General features: G+C 35.9%; 1 protein-coding gene across 3 annotated transcripts in view; it reads right to left on the bottom strand.

Moving 5' to 3' along the window:
* The window catches only part of PI4K2B (phosphatidylinositol 4-kinase type 2 beta), a 29,375-nt gene that overhangs the window by 395 nt on the left and 7,550 nt on the right, over positions 1-21,430 (bottom strand). Inside the window, exons 1-10 of one of the 3 annotated variants that reach the window (XM_027686636.1) lie at positions 21,226-21,424; positions 15,940-16,097; positions 10,462-10,662; positions 9,873-10,004; positions 8,397-8,550; positions 7,810-7,877; positions 7,204-7,300; positions 5,133-5,266; positions 3,996-4,055; positions 137-1,786 (exon numbers count right to left, since the gene is read on the bottom strand). In XM_027686636.1, the coding sequence (XP_027542437.1) occupies positions 1,613-1,786; positions 3,996-4,055; positions 5,133-5,266; positions 7,204-7,300; positions 7,810-7,877; positions 8,397-8,550; positions 9,873-10,004; positions 10,462-10,662; positions 15,940-16,074 (1,155 nt within the window). In that variant the 5' untranslated portion in view covers positions 16,075-16,097; positions 21,226-21,424 and the 3' untranslated portion in view covers positions 137-1,612. Of the gene's footprint in view, positions 1-136; positions 1,787-3,995; positions 4,056-5,132; positions 5,267-7,203; positions 7,301-7,809; positions 7,878-8,396; positions 8,551-9,872; positions 10,005-10,461; positions 10,663-15,939; positions 16,098-21,225; positions 21,425-21,430 lie in introns of those variants that run through there. The other 2 variants (XM_027686635.1, XM_027686634.1) reach the window with 2 other exon arrangements.

The raw sequence follows: 21,430 nt of genomic DNA, 5'->3' as shown, positions 1-21,430 counted from the left end.
GCCTGCAGCGGGCGGCGCCCCCCAGCGGCGTGGAGGCCCCGGCGGGACCCCCCCACCCGGGGACAAGGGACACGGCGGAGCCCCGACCCCGAGCCGGTCCCACTGGACATTCATTGTCCTCAGCAGGCGGACCCCGTGCATCAACACTGTCTTTAATTTTTTAATAAACCGTCTGGATAAAAACAATCATGTCAAGTTTATAAAGGTGGGCGTTTCCATCTCCTTTCGAGCTCCACCTTGCGGTGGGATTTACATTTAAGGCTTAAACATCTCAGTTTTGTGACTTTGCTAACGTGCTACATTAATATTTACATACACTCAAAATTACATAAAATACAAGCATTTTATTATTTCTGAGTTCCAACAGTATTGCTTAGAATTACAAAATACAGCAATGTCTGAAATACTGAAAGTTTCATAAAAGCAGCAATCTTTCTCCCATTCCCAGTCTTAAATGTCCAGGAAATTACTAAAATAAAAATATTTATCACGTTACAGAAGCCGCAGACCTAGAAACATGACCATCAAGTCTTAAACCAGGTAATTTAAACATAAATGCAAATGGCAATTGGCAGGGGAGCATGACATTGCTAAGAGCACAATAATAATTCTCTGCTGTATGCATTACAGTCTTTTCCAGTCAAAAAAAAAGTGTTCTCTTTTTTCCAGTCAAAAAACCAAAAACTGTGTTTAGCTAGAAATTTAGAAGGCAAACTGGCTTCGTGATGAACACAGTGATTCTGTCACTAACAGTGCAGAACCACTTTGGTGACAACTGATGAACACATTTATAGTGCATGGCAAAAGAAACCTAACAACACGGTGCAATTCCTTCATTGTGATGCATCTATAAAGAAATATCACAAATTTCCATATATATGCTTAAATACACAAGTTCTAAACACTACAATGAAACTTCAACCTCTGAAATGTACACTCAGTTTCTATTGTCACAGTAGAAACTGTGTATTCATTCAGGTTGAATTTTGCTGTAATTCACCTACTTAACTATTTTTGGTCCCTGCGTGCAAAAAAAAAAAAAAAGTAGTTGGAGCATTTTTTCCCCTTCTCCCTTTCTCCTACTTGTTTGTCAAGGACAGATTATTATTTTAAGTGCATGACTTTTCAAGTAACTAGCCTACAAAAATCTATAACCAGTTTAAAATATCAGGAAAAAATTCCAAGGAAAAGCATTTTTCACAATCAAAGATAACATTCTGAAATTTTTTTTCCAAAGGCCATATAAAAAGAAATTGATAGTGTATAGATTCTCACATGTATATTAAACAAAAAAAATCCTACTGTATTCAAAATTAGTTTTTCAGCATATGCAAACTAGCTTCCCTTATTCAGAATACATTAATTTAGCCTATAAAAATATAGTATGGACAAATTCTTCTCATTCCCTGACGTAAGAATTCACAATTTTGACACAAAAATTGTAAACTTTTATTACATTCAAAATACATTTCTTAAGTCTTTAGAATTTAAGTTCTGAGGTGTTGGCAGTCAGAGCTCTTGGTATACAGCAGAAGTACGTTATTGCAGAGCCTTTACACAAAAGTAGCTTTCTGAAGTTAAGAGAACTTACTCTTCCCACGTATTTTTGTTGCTACCAGGAGGAAAAGAAAGGCTTCCTGCTATGAAAGGTCTGTGTGAATGCATTACTCAGGTGAACAATTCGGCCCTGACTTCCAGTGCTACTTCGCTCTACAATCACACGTGGCATCTGAACAAGCTGAATGGGACTTTTTTCATCCTTTAATGCCTGAGTAAGGTTTAGTATCTAAAAAGAGTAAAAGCAGGTAAGGTTAGAGTACACAAATAAAACCGAAGCTAACAGGCTTATAAATTTAGATGCCACTCAAACAAGTTCTGTAGAGGACTGTGCTGATGAATGAATTAATTTTAAAAGATACTCTATTGCAACTAGAAATATTTTATTTCTTTGGTAACATGAAGACATCCTGCCACTGACTACCCTTCCATTCTTTTCTTCAATATTTCATGCAATCCTCTCCAAATTTCCAGAAAATTTTGAGACAAAAACCAGAGCATTTTAAATTTAGCACATCTCTTGAAAGCACTGCACCTTTAAAGAAAAAAAAACAACCTACAAGAAAGCCATTCACATGATTTAACATAGGATCTATCAGCAGTTTAGCCAAAATTATTTTCATATCAGAAGATATGAAGCCATATTATTAACGCATAACAAACCCAGTGCTAAGATCCATATTCAGCCCTCAATTCACAGGAGTCTGTTATCTTCCTTCCAAAACTTCAGTGCTCATGGACTGCCCTGATAACTTACTCCATATTCAATGTTATCCTGCTGAAAAGTGAGGCAAGTATTCATTTTAGCTCTGGTGACACACTTGTATTATCCTTAATATCAAGCCTTTTTGTCCCCTGCACAATGACCCTTTCTTCCTTGTCAAACTTACTGATCCTCTGCTCATTCTGCACTTTTCAAAGTTCTGAGGCAATCCTTTGTAGATATGTGTTACCTGTTGCTTAGACTATACATTCTTGAGAGAATTGTTTATTTGGGGTTTGAAATCCTTTCCAAATTTTTTTACCTGCACTTCACAAAAATAGGCTTCTAACTATGTTTGGTACCTTAGATTTAAAGACCTCACCCCTTACATGCAAAATATGTTTATCTACAGTCTCCTTATTTCATCAACTAGATTCTTAGTTTTCTTATTCTTAAATTCCCACTTTTAAGAATGTATTTTGATGTTTTGGCTATCCTGCAAATTCATCCCAACTGAATGCAACCATTATCATGCGAACTAGGCAGCCAGCTCATCTATAATGCCCTTGTAACATACTTTCGTTTTACACCAAAATCAAATCTAAAATCAGTGCTAAACGGCATTGTTTGCTGATGTATTTCCAATCACATCCAATAATTACTCATTATCTGCACTTCTTCCATGCTTGAAAACCTGACATTTCCCACAGTGAAATACACTCTTATATAGCTAGAGAGAGATTAAAAAAAATCCCAAACAAACATAACAAATCTCTGCTGAAATCCACCTCAGGGATAGGGTACAAAAAAAGGGTCCAGATGTCGTTTTTAGAGCGAAAAACTAATTCAGACAACCAAGCAGAGCTGTAGTCTTGTGCAAGGTACTTTTTGATATAGGAAATTCTACAGAGAAAACAGTGAATTAAGCCACTCTAGGAATTGTGAATGTCTGGCTTCAAACTATCCATGTTGAATTTATGAACACAGAGAACTCAGTATCAATATATTTAGTGCAAATGGGACTATTACATTTGCAGAAATGACATTTTATGCCTACAATGAACTAAATAACTTGTTCTTAGCTAAAGCTTTTTCTCTAATTCACACCTGTCTTAAATTGTAAAATAGCAGGAAGACGGAGAAACCCTCTTCTCTCTTGTTTTGGTGTTTTAAAATAACAAACAAACAAACAAAAAAAAAAGCCCAACACTTAACAATCATCAAATTTCTAATCTGAAAATGGCTTGACTGTTTTGAAGTATAGTTTTAACATTTGATAGGATGAAGAAATTTTATTACCTAATATTGCTTTCTTGTGAGAGGTATTTGAATAATCAAGTCAACCCTCCAAAATAAAGTCACATTTATTTTAACAGCATAATGAAATTACACATCAAATTTTCCATCCAAATTTATGACTCTTCTCCAATATTTCGTTTTTAAAATGCCATCCAAGAATACACAGTTAATTTCTCCCCTATCCCCCATAAAACCAATAAAATCCAATTATTTAAGAAAATGTTCTATTAAAAAAAAAATCAGCATACACTTTCTGCTGTCTCATCTATATGCAAATGGGCACAAACTCTAAGAAGAAATTGAGTCTTCTTAGGTGAAAATACCTTCAAGTGTCTTTCCATTCAACAGGAGTCAGTTTTTATTCCTCTGAAAAAAGCAGTTGAGAAGTGATGACAAATTAAATACATAAATAAAAATCTAAGAAAAGCAGACTTACCTGTCCCCTCATAACAGACATCTGGTTTTCAAAAGTAGCCTTGTCAAATCCTTTGTCAGTCTTTATTAAGAAAACAAACAGTTATTATAGGAAATTACCCACTTATTTTCAGCTATATATTTAGTATGTAAAATCATCAGTATCATAATAAGCATACTCATATTTACCAACACTATAATAATTTTTGAAAGCTTCAAATAGAAACCTAGTATGACCCACAAAAAGGCCTATTTATTGCAGCAAGTTTACATACGTGAAAATGAAAAATGTTCCACATCACAGAAGTAAAATACATCAGTGGATATCTCTTTTGGCAATTGGTAAATACCAATACCTGGTAGATACCAGGCTTAATACCATTACATAACGTTAACACTGCTCTTTCTCTCCCATGTACTCTGGCAGAAGAATACTTCCTCCCTTGGATTTATTAAATACTTCAACTAACAAACTCAGAGTCAAAGACACAAATATTTGTGTTTCAGGATCCAGTTTTGATATTACAGCTGTACTTTCATTAAAAGTTGAAAATTTCAAATTCTTTCAATGCTTATTTGTATTATTTCAATTGAACACCTGACACAATTGTTTGTGGAATATTTCAGATAAGGACACCTTTACATGTCAATACTGTAGCACAGTTTTAGTGCCTTTAAAATGACTTTGACTTTAAACATGGTCAAGATTTCAGCATCAGTTTAGCACAATATATGTATGTAAAATTAATATATATATATATACACACAAAAGGCCTGCATGTATTTTAAGTTATGTTAAATACATGATTTCCTCAGGTTGCTACAGTTTAAGTGCATACACACCACATAGGTATGTTAAATGGAGTTTTTACACAAATTTGTGCTATAAGAATTAACTGGCTTTAATTGATTATGTGAAACTTAGATATATAATAGGTAATTATGTATTCAGATGAGTTGATTACTATAAATTAACCACATTGATGACACAGTTTCCTTATAATTACATAAACCCTTTCGACCATGCCAATGTTAGAGCTAAAATAGCACAATATCGTGATATACAAGTTATATTTTTTTTCTTTTTATGACTTTAACTGTTCCATTACAGGTATCAGCTATTTCAGTAACGTTCGATTCAAAGAAGCAGTTGATTCACCTTAAACAGTTCATAAAGATCTTCGCAAAGGTCCTGTACGAAGTTCATATCAGAAATGCGAGGAAGAACAAGATCTCTGGTCTCCTGAGAGAAAGGAACTTTTGCTTGAGGAAGCCAAGCCCAGTGAAAGGGATCTAGTACAGAAAAACAGTACACTTAGTGATTAACAACAGGCAAAAATTAAATTCTTGAGCTACCTGCTGCATGTTCTCAGTAACACATCACTTTTTTCCAACATGGTTTCCCCACATACCCCTTTTGGCTACAGTTGCAAGAGCAGTTTTACAGCTGCTAATCCTTTTTTGCAAACAGTGAAAACATAGTAAGCAATAAGTAAAAAAAGTATACAAATGAAACACTGTAAGCACGAGAAGAGGCCTTTTCCTAGTTTAGCAATGCAGTTTCCTTTGGAGTAAAATAATAGCTGTAATAAAACAGAAATCTTTCACATGTTTGACTCATTGATGAATTAACAAAAAAGTAGCTACTATTTTTAATGTAATTTTTAGTTTTTTAAAATGCTTTCTAAGCATGCTGAGAGCAGGTTCTTAACTTTTTACTCAATTGCTACTAGATGGTTTTTTCAAAATATATTGCAAGAGTAATGAACTTCCGTATGACCATTTTCCTTAAGTGCTCCCTTTCTTCTGCTTTGAGTAATGATTCATTCCCCAAGGCTCTGCTTATGAGTTTTGAGACCCAAGAGCCTGAGAGCAAATCTTACAAGTGAAAACTGAGGCAAAGTCAGCACTGAGTAACTTCTTTCCTCACCTTTTGCCTTCAGGTCTTTGCTGCACTTTTCTTCAATCCCATCCTCAGTTCTAATTTACTTAATCCTTTCTTGTTGCTCTTTATGTCTTCTGCTAGCTTTACTCCAGCTGAGCTTTGACATTCCAAACTCTATTCTTGCACTTTTGGGCAAAGTTTCTATTTTTTCAGAGGAGTTTCTACATCTTTTTTTTCCTTCTTTTTTTTTTTTAATTAATGTACTTAATATCTGCATCCCGAATTCAGGCAGGATTTCCCACTTCATCCATGCTGGACCAACTTCCTGCCTTTTGCATAGGTTGCTCTCTGGTTTTTAGAAGGTTATCCTTGATGACCAACCAGCACTAGTCAAGAAAATTTGCTCTATGTATCAAGAGGCAGCAATTTGTAAATGCCATGCTACAAGTTTCCTTTACAAAATTATCACATTTGTCCAACTGCACAAGAATACTAAAGGATCATGCAAGTTTAATACTTTTGATTCTGAAGTAATAGATGGTATAAAATAAGCCATAATTCCTGTGTCTCTAGAACAGCTACAGAAGTGGCTGTAGCCAAGAGATATGTAGGACAGTAATTATTTAGTATCAACATATAGAGAGACTATACAAAGCCCTGGTTGGAATAATAAACTAGCCTTTTGAGAGTCTAACTAGCCCACACTTAACTGCCATAATTACCTGCTTGGCTAATAGCCCTCAGAAATAATTGGAAACCCTGTTGGGCACCTCCCTTTAAACTATAAATAATCACAGTTGTAGTCAAAAGCAGTCTCACTTAAACAGTAATAGTATTTTCAAGCAGAGTAAAAACTGATAACTAAATATTAACATCTAGAAAGTAAGCTAAAGATGAGAACAAGAAAAAAATAACCTGTCTACTTGTCCACCTATAACAGTACGTTTCATTTTGAAACAGAAATTTGGCCATTAGAAAGACAGCTTGCATATCCTTTCACCCAAGTAATTTTCCACCATGTTTTTCAAGAAAACACATGTGAAAAACATGTTGCTAAATTCTTCCAATTCCACCATCAGTCAGTTTACATACAGTACTACGCTTATAAGTGTCCATGTATTAACAATGTTTAAAAGTAAAAAATACGAAAATGGACTAAATCACATATGCCATTGCAAAAATCGCACTTGTTGCTAACTTTCTGAAGAAGAGTATGTTATTTAAAAATTCCAAATATAACTACAGCGGTGATTTCTTAGTTTCTTACTAAAACAACCCAAATAAAAAATACTTCTTTGGAAGCTATTCTCCTGAAAGGAAAATGATAGAAGAACGCAATACTTACATGCCCTCCACTCATCAGGATGCTTAAAAGGAAATGCTAAACCATTGTCAATTGCAGCAATTTTAATAGATTCTTTAGTTATAGTCCATTGGCTATCCTGTTGAAGGAATATTTAAAAAATAAATGATATTTATGTGCTTACAAAAACAGTGAAACACATTAAAAATATTAAATAATATACTTTTTAGCTTCACTGGTTAAATTCAACTTATACAATACAAAGCAGTATCCAAATAAACTCAAGTACATATATAACTCTTACTCTAACCCCATTAAAGAGGAGCCCTTCCCCAAATACAAGATAAGCTGAGCAGATAAAGAGCTGAAAAAATGTGCCTGAGCAACAGTGGGCACTTTTACTATTATTATAACCCAACCTAGTAAAGTCAAAATACAGAAAAATATAAATAACTTCTAGCACTGTTCTATATAGACTAGTCTAAAAAAAATAATTTTTCCCCTCATTTTGCCTAGAATAATTTGCAGTTATCATATATCTTGAAACCATGCACCAGGATTAAAGGCATGTCCTTAATCCCCAGCAAGACCAAGGTACAAAACTAAAAAATTTAAAGAATATAAATTTCAAGAGTACAATTTTCTTACCTTATCTGAAAGATCAAGTCCATCATCTTCTTTTTCGTACCTGACTAACCAGTTATCATTACCTCTGTCTTTAAACAAAAAAATGCATGTCACAACATAACACATATAAAGAAAGCATCATTTAAAGTGATACACAATGACTAATATTGTAAACTGACACTTCACCCATGTAAGTCACGCAAAACTGTTCAAAAAATTTCTTTACATCACAATACATGTGTTTTAGCTTTACTGAAATGTATCGGCAACTGATTCAGTGAATGACCACAAATGTACCAAATGTTCTTAGGTATGAAGTATTTCTTTAGTTTCCCTAAACACAGAATTAAAGCATAACGAAACTATTTGTTCTTGAAGTCTTACATTGCTTAAAAATATCAAGTAACACTTCAAAAGGCTTGTTTGGATTTTTTCATATTGCAATCCAAAGTAAATTATTTTAAGTTTAAAATGCAACTTTCTGGCCTTCAATTTTGAGAAAAGCATCTGAAGTGTACTAAAAGTCTTAAACACCAGCTTTCAGCCAGCATTGCTTACCATTTCTGCCTCACAAAAGTAGATAGATACCAAGAGACACCAATAAATACCTGTGTTTCTGATGACATAATCCAAGATAACCAATCTTTCAAACTGTGACTGAAATTCTTTCCTTGTGTTCTCAGGTAAAGGATCAGTTTCAAACTTCCTGAGCCAGTAGTCAGCTTCCTTATATCCTTCAACAAACAACTGGAAGGAGCCAACCTGAAATATTAAGAAACAGCATTTGGAAAATACACTTGGGTAGGTCACATAAGTAATCTCAACTTTGAAAGTACATAATGAGTTTTTCTGTTAAAGTTCAGAACACAGCAAGTATGACATTAAAAAAAAAGGATTATTAAGTGGTTTCTCTTTCATTCCTAAACTCAAAAAAAAGGTAAGACTCAAATCGTGAGAGTGTTTTTCTAGCGTTTTTGGTGGTTTTGGTTTTTTTTGTTTTCTTTTTAATCTGTGTTTAAACACTCACTGAGTTTACCAGGAACGAAATGTAGCCAGACAGCTCAACACAAATGAACAGTCAGTATTACAAGAAATAATATCTATTCTCTTTTTTCACTGGAAACACTTGGTTTAATAGTTCAGAGAAAACTGTAAAAATGACAAGAGAAAAATCTTCCTCTCTGATCAGCTTTTAACCGTCACTGATGAGAACAGCAGCACTAACCACTTTTTTCAAGACACAAAATTGACTGAAATACATTTCCCAAAAGAGTCCAAGATGGCATAGGCTCCATATGTATGTGAAACAGGAGAGGTGCTCAAGATTAAAATTCAAAAAAGAACTTATATTTGGGAAGTAAAATGCAGATAGATAAACACATGCAAACACATGGATAAATAGAGAGCACGTGGAATAACCATGCTCATGCAAAGCTTGCACAACCTGTGTCACATGGATCTAAATTGCTGGGAACTGATACAAGTGGATTACACAAGCTGTACGTAACCTGTGCTTTAAAAGCTTAGGATTAGAACAGTGTAGTGATATTTTGGGTATACAGTAAGGCTCATTAGGCAAGAAAGATGCCAGGTTTTTAATAACATAGTCTGCACATAAGACAAAAGGAAGGTAGGAAGAACACAACAATAGGATTCCCAAAAGAATAAAACAAAAAATAGAAGGAAAAAAAAATTGGGAAAAATTAAAGAACTAGATAAATGTCAGAGAAAAAAGACTGACAATATAAAAAGGTGATACTAAAAGGAAATGCACTAAACAATCAATAAATACAAAAAAAGAAGTGAAATGTACAACAAGTTCCAGCAGAAAGCTTGACTGTAAACTGAAACAAAAAGTGCCAAGATTATTAAAGTTGTTCAAGTGAAGGAATGATATAAAAGTGGATAGATTTTGCACAGAAAGTCATATTTATCAAAATTTCAGACATTTAGAGGTAGTTTTCAGTAAGCAACAATTTTTTTATTCTACTGTTTAAGTTACTTATAAATATTCTCTTTTTTTTTTAATGCAAAGTTTTGTGTAAGAATCAGGAAGTGCACAAATGACCTATTTTTCATCTTACCTTAGGAGGTAGTCCAATTCGATTAAATTTTTTAGCAACTTTTGGCACTTTCTCTAAAGCATACTTTTTTCCTCTTGACTTTGCACGATCTATTGCACTGTAATTAAAGGTCTCACTGACAAGCCAGACGACCTTAAAATATGAAAATTAAACACAGCTCAGAATTCCTTATTATTTAAATTATAAATTTACATTAAATTTTAGGCTCAGTTGTCAAAAAAAAAAATCAAAAAGGAAGCATCAGACATTTCCAACAGAAATTTTATAGAGGTGAATATTTTCTATTTTACAGATCTCAAACAAAAATGGGAATTTTATATGCTGATTTTTGCAAATTTGCATCTCACCAAAACATGAAGCACAAAAGGTGTCAGAAAATACTAGAAACTGAAGTGGTTCCAAAGAAAAGATTCCATTCTGATTCAATTAAACTTATCCTTTAAAACAAAAGTCACAGTCACTATTTCTACACCAAACCACTGTGCCTTTAGACTTGTAATAGTTTACAAATGACAATCCACAAGGATATCTACATAGCTGCAGTCCAGAGACTGTAGGGGTTTTCTATTCAGTCATTTATGTGTTTTACCTTAGTTTTAGGTACAACTCCCAGCCCCAGCTTCTCATCCACAAGATAGGCACCAGCTTCAGAGAGGTATCCCTGATTTGGAACGAGGCAGCCTCTGCCAAAGCAGCAAGGACAACAAATTTTGTGAAAATATTTGGTCCATTTTGGATTTAGATGTCCATAAGGCTCTTCAGATTTTGGTTTGAACACTCCAATAATTTTCTAAGATAAATAATACAAAATTAAAATATGAGCACTTTGGGTTGCAAAATTAGTTTAAAAATTAGTTATTTGAAAATACTGGTTAGATCCTATACACGGCATTTTACAGTTGCTCTTTTTAGATGATGAGATAATAAAACAAACAAAATGAAATTCTAAATACATTTATCATCAAATGCCTGTCTAGGATCAGTACAAATTCAAAATAAGCTCTTCATAAGAGAAAATCCAAACCAACTACTATTTTCTTTTTCAAAATTTAAGAGGACTGTTTTTAAAATATTTTTTTTTTGTATTCTAAGTTTTTTAAAAAGGAGGTTGCAAAAGTAGCTTTAAAAGTAATTTTCAGCCTACCAATTAACTCACGGACAGGCTATTTCAGATGGAGACACAGTGGGTCCAGGAAAGTGACAAACATAAAGAACATTAATAGTTGACTGTTACATTTTTTCTTTTAAATCGATTTTCCTATTGCTCTGAGTTTGAATGGATCAAAAGGTTCTGCACTTTGCAATTCCCAAGAGTGGTGTCATTTACCACTTCTGTAGATTTCTCAATTTAAAGCTGACAATGGTTCACACCATCAGCCACCATTTACCTGTAGTAAATACTACATGTAGTAAATACTAAAATTAATCAGAGCGCTGTGTCCAATTTTGGACACTATGCTTCAAGAAATCTGTTAACACACTGGAGAAAGTTGAAAAAAAATGAGAATAAGCACAAAATATGTGAATAATGAAAGGTGGTATGAACAAAGGTTGTTTAGGCTAAGAGAAAATGAGGCCTTATGAGCTACTTGATAGGTTGTTATAGGAAAAAAACACATTTACTGTTGACAAGCAAAAAAATGATAGGTTTAAATCCCAGCAGATAAGTCGCAAAGAAGAAACCCTTTTGAACCTTAAGAGCAGCTCAAGACTGGAACAGACTGCCAGGTTCTGGAGTCTCCAAAGCAGGATGCAACTAACAGGAGGTTAGTTAGACATTTATCAGGACTCACGTTAAAACAATCCTGCTCCACAGCACAGGCACTAAATAGAGGATTTCTCAAGGTGCCTTCTACATATGATTATGTATTTGTTGACCTCAAACCACAAGATTATTACCAGACTAAAATATATAACCTTTCAATTGCCTGTGATGAACTCCAGCCTATGCATAAAGTCCATATAATGACTTTTCTATAGCTCACGTGGAATGCTGTAGAAATGTTTATCTTCATCCCTCCTCATGGCACAATGGCAAGCAAATCAATTCTTTCTAATAGATATTTAAGAACAACTGTTTAGGAAGCATTTTCACATATTAGTACTTTACTGAATCCTCATCAAAAGAGTGGACCTCTCAATAAGCTAAACACTGCCTGTTGTTGCACCAGTTCTCAGAGCTGATTGACACTCAGGTCAGGAACAAGTTTGCTGGCAGTCAGAAGACTGTTGCAGTAACTGCTGATTTGGCTGGATTAGGGAGAGGATCTGACCAGCTGGTTTAGCTTCTAGAGAATTTTCACCCACTTTGTCCTAGACAATCTTGCTTTGTCCAAGATTGTCCAGGACAAAGTAACTACAGAGGACTTAATTCATTCACTTTGGAAACAGATACACAAGATACCAGGCATTACCAGCATCATCTGTCTCATCCATCTATTTTGATTCATTCCCATCAACTTCCAGGAGAACTAAACTGCAAAATACCATTATTTGCATCCATACTGTAAAATAAGTTTCCTATCAACAGAGGAAGGAAATAAATTGACAAGAATTCTCTTGGGTTTGGTATGCTGTTATCTATGATTGTAGATAAAACCATTCAAAACCAAGAACAAGTTCTATGCAACTGCAGTCTCAATTCAATTTAGACCTACAAAAATGGTTACACTTACAATAAATATTCTATGCAATGTGAAAGGACATCATGTTTTTGAATATGTTACTATTTATTATTATTTTTTATTTTTAAATCACAACAGTTGGTGCACTATTTTAATCAAAATTACAATGTGAGGTTTAGAAATGTTAAAAAGTTATTTAATTTTTTCCTATTGAATCACATGTATCTACCTGCTTAAAACAAAGCTACCAGCTTTGCATTTCCCAGAAATGTTGTGGTGTATTTAGTGGTACATTTCAAACCTTTAATTATCTCTTTTCTGAATCACTCTCTGGAAAATACTTCCTACAAAGTGCCCATTTGAAAAAGGAGCTTAGCTCATTCCATCACTTGTCTGGACTGTACTGTGCTATACTGTCAAATCCAGATATGGTTTCAAGGTTTCACTGAAGTTAGAACACCTTGCCAAATTTTGCAGAGCCACCACTGTTGAGGACCAGAGTAGAACCAGAAAGCTCAATATGTAGGACAAGCTAGCAAGGCCAGTCTTAATTTTGCCAGTCAAAATTAATTTACAGACTGACTCCATTAGCATTACCAATTAGCCAGTAGTTAAACCGCCAGGAACCTACTGCAGAACAATTTGTAACAGACACAATGTCTTGTATTTATTGGTTACACAATGAACAACAAATACAGAAATATGCAATACTTCAGCAATAGTGCTGCTTAAGTACAGAACTCCTTCATGTCAGCATACAATTATATAATTTTTCTTAATAAATGCAAAAAGCTACTTTAATTAGGCAAATTGACTTTTATCTTTCTGATAGACCCAAATCAGCAAATCAGATGACCTAATGGAAACAGCTTATTTTACCTGTAACTTAGCATTAGTGTGGGTAAACACTTCAGAAGCTGACCAGTAAGAAGGCTTAGCACTTCTTTAATGAGCTCCTTCCCAGCATAAGGAAGAGATTACTCAAGAAGAATAGGAGAAGGCAACTCACAAAACTGGTCTGAAGTGGAATGATGCAATACTCAGTCCAACAGGATCTGAAATCCATTCTACAAATTAGAATAACACTATTGACAAAATTAAGTTTTATCAGACCTTTAATATGGATAGCAAACATAGATAAGTTCTTAATTTATTGCAAAGAACAAATGCAAAATTGAAAGTCTGCTAAGAACTGTGTATCATTATTCTCACAGTTCCATGTTGACAAATACTTCCATATTTTGTGATGAATCCTTCCTGACCCATATAAAATAAGTGGTCTCTTTTTTAAAATCATTTCTCCTAAATACTTGCATTCAAATCAATGACCTACATAAAGGAGGAAGGCAAGTCACTACGAAGAACTTAACTAGGAACAAAACCAACATTTACTGCAAAAGAAAAGTAAAACCAACAAAAAAATCACCACATAAGAAGCTAGGAATAATATGCCCCATCCAAAATGCTACGGTTATGTTTACACAAAAATGATGTATAAGTAGTCTCTCACTAGCACCAGTGCACAGCGAGTGTCTCAGGCATCTGTGAGTCACCAAAATCCAGCAAAATCAAGTCTGGAGAAGCTTCAGAGAAAACGGATTTGCAGATATGGAAATACAGAACAAGTATGATTTTTTTTTTCCCCCTAGTAATTTCTCTCCTAACTCTCTAAGAATAAAAAAATCTCAACTGCACAGCATTAAGAAAAACTCCAAAAAAAGCCCACTTAATCAGTTGTAAAGTATTTTAGCATGACACTGTAGAATACTCTTTAGACACATCATGCATTGGATTTTTGAAAAAGTATTAATTTAAACCAGTATTTGGTTATTACTCAGATTTTTTTCTATTGCATATTAAATAAGATATAAACCTAATTTAAAATACCTCTTTACAAATAGAATAAAGTTTGAATGTGTGTATATAAGTACACAACCTGGAAATCTACAAAGATCTAAGCTACTGAAATCAGGAAGTAACATAACATTTAAAAAGTCAGATGAAAATTTGAAAAGGTTTTCATATTTACAGCATTGTATGTGACAGCAAGAATCCCACAAAGTCATCAGAGAAAGAATTCTTTTTCCTTCCAGTTTCAAAAAGAGAGAGACCCTCCTTCCCAACCTACTTGGGCTCTTCTCCAGCAGAATAACGGGGATCATTACTAACAAATGTTCCTGGAACACAGGTTACAATGGAATAATGGAGCTGCAATGCGCAGTTTTCAGAAGATTTTGAAGGGGTAATTCTGCCACCTCCCATAACAATAAATTCATTAATAAAATCATAAATTTATACATTTATTTATATTAAGTCAGGTAACTACTCTAAAAAAATGACTCATTCAAAAAAGTGTAAAAACTATCACCAGAAAATTGGCATTAAAATAAACTAAAAAACCTGTGAAAATTAACTGACAAAACAGGAATATATTCTATAATGATCAATGATATGACTAAACTGAACCCAAACTACTTCCTAAATGAAAGGGAAGTGACTGTTATGGGAATGCACAGAAAAACAACAATCTTGAATATATTCTGAAAACCTAGGCACTCAAAATGTTACAACTGAGCAACTGGGATCTTCAGGATTAATGCACACCTACATCTAAGACCAGAAAACTCCTGACTGATATTAAAATAAAATCAGATATGACAAATTAACAGAAGTTGAGGGGTTGGAACTCTTATTTTATGAAACAGGTGGGTAGCAAAGTATTTCTAATTTAAAGAAAACAATGTGAAAATATGTCTGAAACATCATTTTCTGTTACTAAATATTGTTGACCAAATGTTCCTTTTCAAGCGAGATATTCAGGTAACTGTTACTTCTCTGTCTCAAAGTAACCTTAGGACACCCCTTTGATGACCACTCTTCAAGGTACTATCTACCACTATGGGAGGGGAATGCAAATTTTCCAGTTAAGATTCAGCAGACAGGTTCAAGCAAAAAGGTAGATTTGATATCATTCTTCTCACCCATCTACCAATCATATAGGAGAAAGGAGGCATGACCTAAATAAAAGACTATCTAAAAAGAGAAGAGATAAAAATGTAGGAGGCCTAAACAGTACTGAAATCAGAAGCTCAGTTGTGTCAAAAATCAACTAAAACATACAGAGAACAAGATTTGGCACAAAGGAATTCCTGAATTGTTTTCAGATGTTAGAGGCCCTTTTATTTTCTCCATATTTCTTTGATGCAGATAATTCGAAACACAACAAAACTGCAGCAGAGAAATAATAGTTATTTTGCCTTACCTTGTGCTGCAAGACGTAGAAATTTAATTATTACTTGCATTGATTTTTCCAACATCAATTTTGGCACACAATAAATTATTAAACAACTTATTTAAATGAATTTCCATTTAAACAGAATTTTTAAATGTCCATTTTCGATTCACTGCTGATAGTGTCCCTGACTTTTCAGTAACATGCTCACCCCTTTTGGATCCTTGGCAAAGTAACTCCCACTGGATCCTTGAGAGATTCTTTCTGGAAAAACTCCACATTCTATAGCTTGTTCTGTTCTCAGAATAATCTCTGCAAATTCTGGATCATCTAAAAATATATTCATATCAGCAATATGTCCTGTATGCCCTGAAAAATAATAAAACAAGGAGTCTTAAGTGCAATTTGTACTACTAATTAACAGCAGCATAAGTAAACACATTGAAAAGCCAACACCCTTCCCCTGCTGACACCCATTCAACAGCAGGCTGAACAATCTGGTCCATTAAATCAGTGCAAGTTTTTCCATTGATTTATCCATGCCTAATCAACCTTTTGTTCAAAGTAAATCAGCCAAACCTGCAACAGCAAATTTGAGACTACCACTGCTAAGTGTTTATACTTTTCAAGGATTAAAAAAAAAAAAAAAAAATCACAAAAACATTTAAAGTCACAACTGTAAAAAAAGTGCTAAAGATTTTACATATTATCTGTGTGTCCTTCTGCAGAGAAAGCTACCTGAAAGCAAACTGCTCATTACCCAATAACTATTAGGATGATATCATACCCTTGAGTCAAGAGCTTAGTTAACGTTCATTGTCTGCTGAGACACATTAAAGTTAACCCACTGAACAATCTGTTACAAGTAGCACTCAAAAGTGGCACCGACATCCCTGTGGAGTAGCACGTGCCATCACCATTCCAACATTAAAACATGTAAGCGACTTGTAATGTTTCTTTACATGCCAACCAAAAGATCAAGTCTGTGAAGACACTCATAATGCAAACTCTACAACACTACAGAAACATTTGGAAAGACAACTAGGAAGGAAGTTGCCAGGATTCTATTGATCTTTCAATTTTTTCAAACTATTTCTTCACAAGTTTTGAAACTGTAGATTATTGTACCTTACCTTTAAGGCTGGGATTATTCCACATGTTCGCTGAGTGCGTTGTAATGGGTCTGTTTATTAGGGATCATTTCTGCATTAAGAAGCAGCTACATTATTCTAAATTAAAGATTTACAGATAAAAGTTGTTTTTTTCCCATTTCAGCAATTGGAAAAATGTAACATACATCCTTCTGGAATGCAACTGATACAGAATCCACAGAAAAGATACTCCTAAACAGTTTGTGGAGAGTCAAATTAAAAAACTAAACACCTTTTTGTAGCACAGGACAGCCTTTGAAACTTTCTAGAACACTAGCACTTGCGTGCAACGTACCACTCACAAATAATATGGCTTCCAAACAAAAGAACTATAAAGCATTAAAAAAAATAGGAAAACCTTAGTATAAGTTGGCAACAGGAAGAGAAGCCTTAAAGCTAATAGCAGGTCACTCTTAAGGATCAACAGCTATGGCCCCTTGGATCAGAATCTCTTACAACTACTTGGCAAATAATGGCCCATCTTCGCGAACGAAGATTTGGGGAAAGGTCTTTTTACCTTTCCAGCCTGCGCAATGGATTTTTTTTTTTAGGTGAGACACAGCCTGCGCTGAACTGAGACTTGGCAAATACTCCTGCGATAAACTACACTTTGAGACTTTAGAGTCAGACAACAAGAGACAGGGAAAGAGTTCAAAGATTTCCCTGTCACAAAGTATTTAAGTGAGTTACAGAAATAAACCCAAAGACCCACAATGCATTTATTTTTATGGAAAAAGTCACTTTGAATCAGTGATTCTTATTACATACTCAAGCCTCAACTATCTCTACACATCTACATCACATCACACACCTGAGCTGCAACTACTACATATTTTTGTCAGTGAAAGCAAAATCAGGGTTGTGCATTGCACTGTTACCAAACAAAATGCAATATCCATGCTAAGTTACACTGCACATTGATCTTCCTGGTGAAGAAGACCAACAAATGAACTTGTTCACACGGATTGCAGTTGTCTCTGCAGAAAACTCAGAGGGCAGTTTTTGATTTCTGTGCATTTATTCCACAATCTAATACAGTAGCCTCACTGCCTTGGGGAAATTCTTCAACCATGTCTTTTTTAACATAAAAGACAACTTCAGGAAAAAGTTGAAAGCAAAGAAGCCACATTATGCTGCATAGTCAAGGAAGAAGAGATAAATATTTGAAACTCATGATTTGTTCAGTATTGCTACTGTGCTGTGAGAAAGCCTGTTACAACAGTGGTGTCACTGTACAAAAACATATAGGCTGACAAAAAAGAAACGGGCAGTTTAAAGTTTATCAGCACTCTCCCTATGCAAATAAACCATCTTAATTGAAAACAGTATTTGCTGAAAGTGGCAGGGGGTTTTTTTGAGTTGGTTTCTTTTTCAAAAATCATTTTAATCAAGTTTTCCACTGAGAAAGTATGTTATATCACAACTTATTCCCAGTTTTATAACTAATCAAGGTTTCTCTTGCAATTACTCTAGAAAACTACTCTTCTCATTAAACTACCATTAAGTAGACCAGGCCTCACACACACACACAGTCTAACTACCAAGATCAAGAACTTTTTTCAAATTAATTTGGGTAAGCTCAAGACTGGGAAGCTGCTATACTGGAATGATGAAGACTCACCAAAGAAGATACAAATACAATCATTCACATATGCACCTCAGCCTGTTCTTCCATCAAGTGAACATGACATAAGCTAAACTCATACACTTTACAAGAGTAATATGTATGAACTCCTTCAGCGCTAAGCTAGATTTATACACTTTCAACATTAACATGACTAAAGGTAGTCCCTTCAACCAATTCCATCTTTTCCAATACGAAGTCTCATATTCTGATCATAATTCCATTATGAAAACACTCAGTGTTGCAATAACATGCACAAATAACATCTGTTGCATGTTGGTTCCACCTGACTCGTGAAACAATCCTGTACCTTCAAGTGTTATACATACAAAAAAGTTAAGGACAGGGAAGCAAGGGATGAGATGCTGCAAGCAATCACAGTTCTGAGATTTTCTTACACATTCTTCGGGCAGATTGCAAGTAGTACCCTGCATTCACTGTCCTAACTGCCCCAGCAGTGCAAGAGCCACACCTCTAGTCTCCACTCTGAAGCATGAACTTCTTTTTTGAAGTGTTTTGAAGTGTTTTTTCAAGTTTTTCTAGAAGTGTTTTGCTAGAAGTACTGTCTCCTTAACACATCTTTGTGGAAACAAGACAGGAGAACTCAACATTTTAATGGCATGTTCTCATTACAGGTGTGGACTACACTTGGGACCAGTGGTTAATGAAGAGATTATTCTTTCCTTATGGTTAAATTCTATACACTAGTAAAAAGCTTTCTGTGGCTACTAAAATAAAGTTACTAGCACAATTTATTTTGTTTAACTTGATAGGAGTTTTGTTTGCCTTTTCTTTAAATTTATTCGATTGTTGCAAAAGGAACAGTCTTGCCAGTCTCTGGTAAGAAATCCTACACTATGATTACGATAGCAAACACTATGAAATGATAGAACTCCACAGATTTCAGTCAGCAAACCCATCCTAGGTGTACACCTATTTAGAAACTTGCACAGAATCAGAAAGCTTGTAAGCCTAAAGAAAAAAGAAGTAAGCAATAAATACCATGTAATTTATGATTTTGCCAGTATATTTAGAATTAGGTAATGGCTACACTTATGCCTCTTTTCAAATTGATCATTAAATTCTTGCATTTCCAAACTTTCACATTATATTTCTCTCTTCAAGACCAGATTTCAAAACATGGAAAGATAAATTTCTATGAAAACCAAAGTTATGACAGTAGAGTCCACATCTAAAACTCCTAAAGCATGTGATGGTACAAAGTGAACATATGATTGTGCGAGAGACTGAACGGTTAATGGCTCAAAACAATTGCCCATTTGTGGAGGCAGCAGGGAGCTTTGCTGAGGCCAGGTTTGCAGGAGGCGAGTTTTTGGGTGTGTAGTGGCGATTCACACAAGACAGAGAGGGTGAACACCCACCACCAGAGGCTACAAGCCAAGTTTTGAGCCAGGTAAGCAGCAGATCCTGCGAAGTGGACTAGTGCTTTTTATCATGCCAATTGTCCTCCCTTACACACACACACAGGGTCCCCTCCACCCGGGGAAGGTCACATTCACACAGAGGCCTGAGGGTATCCATCCATCCTGATGGGGCATAACTGGCTCAACTATGTTGATGTGAGAGGCAGCTGCCATGTCTTAGAAGGTGTCATAAACCAAAGACCCCCAAAGCACCCCAGACTCATTTCTGAGGCCTTTCACCAGAGGACTGAAAGCTCCCCCCTCAGGGGAGGTATCTGGGCGTTCCCACCTGTCCTGAACATAAAGACTTCTCTCACAGTCCACAGATCAAGACTGTGACCATCACTTCAACCAATGGACATTGAAATGGCAACAATCAAGTCTTATTGCAAGATTAACGGGATGGTGGTATGTTTCTACTCTTACTCTTTCTTTCTTTTCCCTTATACATTGTCTTAAGTGATGTTTTTATTCTTTCATATTGCTATGTTAGTACAGATAATAATAGCCAAAAGAGCTACGTACCTGCTTTCCATAGCAACAAAGTTGTTCTAAAATAAACCCTATATACATACATATATATATACATATAGACTTACAAACAGTGATCATCTAGTGTCCCTTCATTCTAATCCGCCCCAAGGGATCTATTAACAAGAGCCTGGGTTACCCTCGCCTTCTGGGGTGGATTGTAACAGATTGGAACAAAGAACAGGCACAGACTGAGCTTTTTTCTTCAAGATGAAACTATGGGGGTCACAAGAAAGTAATCAGTAGGATAGGCGAGACAAACAGAAAACTTGACAGTTTGACAAGTGTTCAGGAAGTAGCATCCAGTCCCACCACAGAACAGTCCGTGAAAACATGCAAAGCCACAAGTTTAAAAAAACATGACAGAAACAAACAAAGCAAGGCCCAACAAAACAGCAAACAGACAGAGAGAAGAAGTAACAGTGGAGACACTCATCAAGATGTAAATGAGTTCGTGCGCACAGAGACACAAAGCACTTGCATTTCGATCGGTTCGCAGCACCTTCCCTTCACTAAGTATTAGTCAGTGAGCTCACATGACGAGCGAGGGCAACGCGTCTCTGCCCCTCGCCGACGCTGTGCCACTGGGCACGGCACACCGAGCGCACTGCAGTCCAGCAGTTGTGTTTGTAGCCCCGCCGGCAGGACAGAGCCAGGCAGGGGCTGCCTTCCCCCCTCCCCGGCTCAGCCGCCCAGCCCGACCCGCGCCGTCCCTCCCGGCCGCTCCCGCGGTGCCGCCGAGCCCGGCGGGGGCGGTCGGGCCGTACCTGCGGCGGCCCGAGGCTCCCTGTCCCAGGAGGCGCCCGCTCGGCGTCCGCGGCCGGTACCCGACGCCCGCAGGAGGGGCTCGTCCTCTCCATCCCCCTCGGGCCCTGAGTCCGAGTCCTCCGAGTCCGAGTCCTCCTCGAGCCCCGGCTCCCCACACTGCCGCACAGCCCCGCCGGGGGCGGCTCTCGTTCCTTGCGGCCCCCG

This window comes from Neopelma chrysocephalum, unplaced genomic scaffold (assembly GCF_003984885.1).
Source record: "Neopelma chrysocephalum unplaced genomic scaffold, ASM398488v2 Primary Assembly neopelma1_71, whole genome shotgun sequence".
Lineage (NCBI taxonomy): Eukaryota > Metazoa > Chordata > Aves > Passeriformes > Pipridae > Neopelma > Neopelma chrysocephalum.
Note: the sequence above shows the minus strand (reverse complement) of the source record. Positions and strands in the feature narration are given on the sequence as shown.